The sequence below is a fragment of the Coloeus monedula genome (assembly GCF_965178545.1).
Source record: "Coloeus monedula genome assembly, chromosome: 2".
NCBI classification, from domain to species: Eukaryota; Metazoa; Chordata; class Aves; order Passeriformes; family Corvidae; genus Coloeus; species Coloeus monedula.
In genome coordinates, this window is record NC_138782.1 from 20,920,427 (window position 1) to 20,927,987 (window position 7,561).

The following is a 7,561-nucleotide window of genomic DNA, read 5'->3' on the forward strand; positions in this document are numbered from 1 at the left end:
ATATCCCTGGGCAACCTGTGCCAGCGCCTCACCACTCCCACAGCAAAGAATTGCTTCCTAATAGCTAATCTTAACCTGCCTTCTGTCAGCTTAAAGCCATTTCCTGTGGTTCTGTCACTACATGCCCCTTGTCAAAAATCCCTCTCCCAGCTCTCTTTTAGGCTCCCTTTATATAGTTGAAGGCTGCTATAGGGTACTTTAAATATTTTGCCAGAGTTCTCTGATTTTCTAAAGATGGCAGTAAAGGGGTTTTTTTGTTGTTTTGACCTCCTGAGAATATCTTGTTTGTATTTCTCCCCCGTGTCTAACTCAGTACATGAACAACCCTAAGCCCTTTTAAGTAGCTCATCAAGTGAGTTTTGGGGCCTTACAGGGTCCCAGCCACCTCTTTCTTGCATGTTAGAGGACCTGACTATAGGCTCAGAAAGACTCAATGCAGAGCCTGTCAATGAGGTAGAAACTGTAGAGAACAGCTCTTCAGGAGAAAGAGGGGAGCTGAAGGTACCTGATTGAGTCCCCATCTGTGTCCCAGCCACAGGACAGGCTACCATGTGAGCTCAAAAAAGAAATAAAGGGAGGGAGAGTAAGTAAAACCCCCTCAGTATAGTCCTTCTCATTCTGCCCCAATGCTTTCCACAGGCTTAAGAGTCTGATTCAGCAGCCTATGCAAGGACTGATGATAAATGTGATGCACTATAGTTGCCCCATTCTTTCTCTGTGGGACATTTCAAAAGAGGGTTTATCTAAACTCCTCCTACGAAAAACATTAAGAATATTTTCCTCCAGCCCTTGGTACACCACCCACAGTGCCCTGCATTAGGACTTTACCTGAGGCAGTAAGATGTCTTTGTTCAAAAAGGAGCACGATTTGTTGCTGGGGCAAGTGAAGGGCAGCCATCACCTTCTTGCTCACCTGAAACGAACGCACAGAGTGAGGTCCACTCCTATCAGCCCTTCAGTGAGACAATGCTTCATTTCCCAGTCTCCTGAATCTGTCAGCTGGTTATTTCAGCTGCACCACAAAGTCTGGCAACTAAGCCCTTTCCCTAGCCTTTCAAGCTTCTCAGCATGGGCCAGCACTGCCTAGAGAGGATCTCTCTGGAAACCAAGGACTGACACTGGGAAATCCAACCACAGAGCAGAAAAGCTCTGCAAGCCACAGAGAGACAAAACACCCCTCTCCCCGTTTCTCTTCTTTCTGGATAGCACCTAGAAAAAACCTCATCTTCTCTAATGCAGCCCTTTCCTGTTGTCATAACACCTTTCATAAATGTACGGAGCAATGTTCTCCTCTACCACCAAACCCAAAATGTTCTCCCTACTGGCTTTGTTCCACACAGCCTCCTTGGGTAGGTACCCCTAAAACTTCCCTGTCTGCCTCACCCAAACCCCACATCTCCACATGAGGGAAAGCAGGACACGGGATCCATCATCTCTGTCAGGCTCCACACACAGATGCACGTATGCACGTCAAGAGCCACATCCCCAGGGCTCATTGCCCATCTCTTAGGTCTGAAGTTTTCCCATGATCCTTAAAGCACATGACTGTTACTCTCCTCACCCCCACACCCCTTTCCAGTGTTGCATCACACGTATCTGCCCATGCTTCTGCACAATCCTTGAGGGTCAAAGCAAAAGTCCCCGTCTCATGCAAGGCTGGCGCTGCTATCACCAAGCCACAGCTTTGTGGCTGGGCTTCGAGGTATGTGGTCGTCAGCAGGAGACAAAGTCTGCATCAGAGCTGCGATGATTCAGGGGGTTTTAGGGTGGTTTTTTACTTCTCCACCAGCCAATAAGAGCACTCACAGAGGCACTTCTTCTCCAGCAGGAAGCAGGGCAGTTACTCCTCTGGCTGTCAGGCTCCTCTTCTGACGTGGTGGAGATGGCAGTGAACTTCGCCTGCAGCTTCACTGCACTTTGCTGTTTGGCACTCTGGAGCTTCACCGGGACTTCAGGTGGTAAGAATGGAAAATAATTGCTGTTTTCCTTGTGTTTTAGGTTCTGTGAGTGCTACTATGTAATGCTCTGGTAAATAACAGCCTTTCTCCGAGGGCTGCCCACGCTGGCTCAGCACCGCAGGGTTCAGGCTGCAGCTGAAAACCTGACTGCTCTAAAGACTTTCTCCTCGTGTAGTGAACCATGCTATCCAGAGATATCATTTAGGGGTTTTAAAGTAAATTTATGGTTTTAACTCATTTGTCAGTGTTTAAACTCTGCATGACCTTGATTATTAAATCTAAAGACTGCGGGTAACAATCTGACTGCTAAGTACAGATGGACACTTGAGTGCCGATTAGCTGACTTTTAATGAAGCATTACCCTGTTTCATTTCTTCCTTTGCTGAGCAAGGGAACTCTCTTGATTGCAGCTGGCCTTAAATCTTTAGAATGGGAGCTGCAGACAGGAGTGTTTTTCTCTGAAGGCTTTGGTTCTATTTCAGTATTACTTTGGTTCCCATACACAGAAAGAACTCAGGGATGGTGTTTGGTTAGCCAGTAGCTTTTTGTTTCTGCTGTGGTTTCCTTTGGGGGCTGCAGAGGCATGCAGGAACTCTGCCACATCTTAAATGTAAAGATAAAGCCTAGCCTTGCTAGAGGGAGGAAGTTTTGAAAGGAGGGAGTAATGGGGAGGAGGTTTCTGAAGCATCTGGCGGAAAAAAAATCAACCTGTCAGTTTCATTGCAGCCTGGGAGGGAGCATCCTTGGGATTGCTCTCTCATATTGCAGGAACAAGGTCCCCAAAGTAATCCTCAAGAAGAAAAGCACAAGAGAGAGCCTCTTAATACAACATTCAGCTCATCTCTGCAAGAACAGCCCTTGTTTGCTTAATAACAGTGGTGGCCTGGTAACTGAGCAAGAAAAGAGTCTAACCCTACTATTGTCCAACAGAAGGAGCAGAAGGAGGGCCAGCTTTTCCATATCCCTCTTCACATTTCCAAATCCAGGAGCAAGGATGGGCTCTGAATATGAATGCTCTGGTCCTAAGAATCGCTCACTAGAGCAGCAAGAGTTGTCTGCTCAGATCATGAGATCACACACTCAGGGTCTCTGAGTATTTTAGGTGTCTGGCCAAGTCTACTCCCGCCCAGGCCTGGATGTTTCAGGAATGCTGGTTTGCCTAGAGCCCTGCACTGCTATTTGACCCTCTGAGCCAAGTTTGGCTTGTGTCTGGAATGGGGCCATCACCTTACACAAATGCAAATTTTTAGGATGGCACTCAAGCCAAGCCAGGGATGAAACAGTCAGAAAAGGCTGTAGAGACAAAATCAGAATTACAGGTACCTCACACCAGAGAGTCTCTGGGGTTTGGAAATACAGTACTGCAAACTATTGCAAACAGCAAAAGTTATTTCAGCCCAGTGTGTGTGCCATGCAGTGACCACCTCGAATGAGAATGGAAGCACACAAGGAAAACCAAATCCTAGCCTGAAGGAATCTGAGTCCCCAGAGGAAAATGGTGGGGAAAAGTTCTCCCACAAGGGCTCAGTAGATTTTGTACCCACTTTGCTCTGGTATGAGTAATTTTCAACACCAAGTTGCAACAGGTGAAAGAGGTAAAATGCCCAGTACCCCTTAGTGAAAGCTGGGGGGAAATACAACCTATAACCTATCACCTGCTTACAACACATGGTGTATTGAGTCAAGCTGTCTACAACACATGTCCAGCTCGCTCACCTCTCCAGGTGATGCATTTTGGAGGCCTGGCCATGTGTGACACTACTGGATCTCCCAGGCACTGGAATCAGGAACAAGGGCTCTTGGACTCTGACTCTTGGTTTGAATAATACATGCAATAGTTTTCTTCCCATAAACAGAGTGTGATTTCAGCCAGTCTCATTCACCCCGTGCCTATAAAAGACGTCACCATGACTCAAGAGGTGTTGAGGGCTCTCAAAAGCCACAGAAGTACACTGTGTTAAGATTGAAAGAGTCTGGTGTTATCATCCCCTTCTACAAAGAACAGTGATATCAACAACCCCACCACTGCCACACCTGACTTTCCAACAGGCATGAGAGCAGATATTCAAGCAAGGTGCTGGGGAGCAGCAAGAAGAGCCCAAGGCAGCAACCTGCTCTCAGCCTGAGAGAATGCCTCAGTTGCTAGGTGAGCTCAGGAAAAAGCTGGTCCCTACAGCTGCTGGGTTGGTATTGATGGCACAGGAAAAAGCATGGCATTTCTGAGGAAGAGTACAGTGGGCCTTGTGGGCAAACCAAGGCCCTGCTCTGCCTCGAGCTTCCTTTCTGCCTGCAGACAGGTCCTGCACAGCCCACCTGAATCACCTGTGGATCCCAGTGCCTTAACCCCTGTGAAAAGTTTAACCCATGAGTTGAGCACTGTGTAAGATGTGCTTGCCTGAGAAATACCTTCAGTCCAAGGCTGAATGGTCACGAGCTTCTGTGACTCTTGAATCCCACCCTTGCTGCAGTGGGAAAACACCATCCCATAGAGAATAGTCTTGGGACCTTCCAGTGGATTCTGGACTGCTGGGTGAAAAAATACCACCATATTGCCCAGCACTGGCTGCACATGCAGTGGCAACACAGACCAGAGGCATGGGACAGGAAAGCTCATCACCTCCACACCAGACACAAAGCCACCTGCAGAACATCTGCTCCTCTCCAACACATGGCCTGGGTCTCTCAGCTCCCACCGGCAAGAAAATACAGAGGTCATTAAGGTAGCTGAGGTATCAGCCAGGAAGAGAGATGGATTTGGACATCCTTGGGTGGGGGAGGGATGTGGAATCAAGTCTCTCCTTTGCAGGTCAAGGCATAAATCTCTGAGCATTGTTACAAGTGGGTGCAGCAATTAACACCTGTGAGAAGGATGTGACAGTGTAAGTAGGATGCGCATAAGCATGTGAGATAAATTTTTGTCACCTTCATGTTGGTGATGGCACATCATTCTGGGTTGGTTTCTTTTTTTTTTTTTTTTAAATAGACTCCGGATCACCAAGCTGCCCCTGTCTTCTACTTAGGTTTCTCAGTGCAAACTGGCTTTAGTACACAGCCTGTGCTCTGTGCAGCTGGCTGTGGGTGAGAGATCTATCTGTGAAAAAAGCTAGAGGTGATAAAAAGCTTGACTTTCACAGCAGATTTAGTACAACCTCTGTGTGCACATTTGTGTGCACAAGGACACACAGGCTCATTGCGAGCACACACTCAGGGTCACCTCCTGCACTGACAGGCCTCGGCATCAGCAGTGGCTGCATGGCACCTTCTGTGGGATTGGGGATGTTTTCTTTGATTTCAGAAGTGGGAAAACAGAGAGGAAGGAAAATGTAAAATGGGATGAAACAATGACATCAACTGAAAGCTTCGAGCTTCTTTTAAATGATTGAAAAATAAGCAGTGCATGAGGAAAGAACTAGAAAACCAAATAAAAATATACAGTAAATCATTCTATGAAATGCTCTAATGTGAAAGGTCATGGGTTAACCCCCGCACACTCCCCAATTTCTATTTCCTACGCATCTTGCTTCTCCACTCCATGACCTTGGTAATCATAGAATTGTTTGGGTTAGAAGGGACCTTAAAGACCATCTACTTCCAACCCCCCTGCCACAGACAGGGACACCTTCCATTAGACCAGGTTGCTCAAAGCCCCATCCAGCCTGGACTTGAATACTTCCAGGGATGCAACATGTACCAGCATCTTATCACCCTTTCAGTGAAGAATTTCTTCCTAATATCTAAATCCTTCTAACATAAAAACCTCAAGATGCCATCAAAGGTTTAAGGGTGGGGTGTGGGGGAAAGACTTGTATCTGTAAGATAAGATATGCAAATTAAGAGCAGCAGGACTCTCGAGCCAGTGTTTGATATGTTATCAAAACTATACTGTACTCTGAGCAACATGATCTATCTTCATAAGCAGAGCCAGAGTTGGTCCTTCTATAAACTGGGAGTCGTACAAGAGACATTTAAATAATATTTGTGATACTCTGGCTTCTTCCAAGTCATTTTGAGCTCTGCTTTCACTTCTGGCAGCTTCTGTTTATGCCACTTCATTTCCTAGGACTGTTTCACCATTTCAAAACATACAAAGGAAAATTGCTTTGTAACGGATGTGAGCAGAGACCTGAACCACAAATGCATTGGACAAATAGGAAGGTTTAGCACTGGTTCAGACGGCTGAAGCTCCCACCCTTTCAGGCCCCTGATGTGTTTTACACTAATGTTTTGTGTTGTTTCAGTTACACATGTACCACCACCCCACCCAACCATAAGACCTGGCTTCCCTGTCCCAGTGAACACCAACAACCCCGGGGTCCGCAAGGCTGCTCGCTTTGGGGTCTACAGATACAACAACAGCTCCAATGACCTCTTTCTGTTTAAGGAATCACAGATAAAGAAAGCCATGGTACAGGTAAGAGCAGCTGACTCCTGATGATCCTCCAAAACATCTTCTAATTGACCTTCCTATGGCACATCCAAGACCCAACAGCCCTGATCTTCCTCAGGACTGCTACACCTGTCCCCTATAGCACTGCTCCACAGGAGCACAGTTCTCGGGTGTAGCACTTGATCCCTAGACAGAGTTTTGGCATCTCTTTCCCCTGCCCTCACTTTAAAGGAGGAAACTGCTTTCTCTAGATTGTCAGAGGGCTGAAGTACATGCTTCACGTGGAAATCAAACGCACCGTGTGTGAGAAGAGGGATCACTCCAGCCTGGACAGCTGTCAATTTCAGAGGAAAAAAAACCTGCAACTGGTATGTGTTCGACTCCTTTGGGGTGCCCAGGAACTGCAGGGAATTCTTGGCCATCTCTAGCTGCACAATCAGTTTCAGACCAGCTCTTCCATGTCTTCATATGTGTACAGACCTCTCCTCTGCAGAGCCAGCTGGGGTGAGGCTGGGTTATCACCTTTCACGAATCCAGGGCCAGCTCCTGTCTGCAAGGAGTTGAACCAGATACATCCACCTGGCCCATACTCCTGGGTGACTCAGGACAGTGTGCAGAAATAGAGTAGTGCTAAATAGAGATATCCTGGGTGGGGGATATCCTTACACAGGCTCTCCCACAAGACAGGATTACTTGGCAAACAGTATTTTTCCTAGGATAAAGTGGGCAGACAAAAGGATGCTGTTCTCCTCTGTCCCATCACAGCCTGCAATGCTGAGAACAATCAGCAGACACCTGAACTTTCTCACCAATTCCCTTTTATTCACAGACGCTGAGATGCTATTTTGAGGTCTGGATAACACCGTGGACACAAAAAGTACATATCCTTGTTGCCCACTGTCACCAAGACCTTGCTCCATAAGAGCCTGACTTACAGGGGATCTCCCACCCGGAGTTTTTCCTTGCCTGGACTACTGAGGTCAATATTGAAGTGGAGAACAGCTGTACAGAACTGTCACAGAGCTTTTCTCTCAAAGCACATGGTTGATTTTTCCTTGAGAACGACACTCAAAAGACAAGGCCTGCCTTGACTGAATGTCTTGCTATCCAGTTGTGTATCTGTTTGTCCAAAACTAAACTGCACATGAACACGTGTTGTCATTCATTTACCATCCACACTCTGGCTGAACTTCCAAGCACTCCCAGGAAGCTCTGT

General features: G+C 47.0%; 1 protein-coding gene across 1 annotated transcript; it reads left to right on the plus strand.

The window, feature by feature from the left end:
* Positions 1-1,882: 1,882 nt before the first annotated feature.
* CST7 (cystatin F) lies at positions 1,883-7,267 on the plus strand (the record flags this gene model as incomplete). The annotated part of the gene is made up of 4 exons (XM_082303067.1): positions 1,883-1,958; positions 6,197-6,369; positions 6,597-6,713; positions 7,175-7,267. 4 exons carry the CDS (start codon positions 1,883-1,885, stop codon positions 7,265-7,267), a joined length of 459 nt encoding a protein of 152 aa, XP_082159193.1.
* Positions 7,268-7,561: the final 294 nt, after the last annotated feature.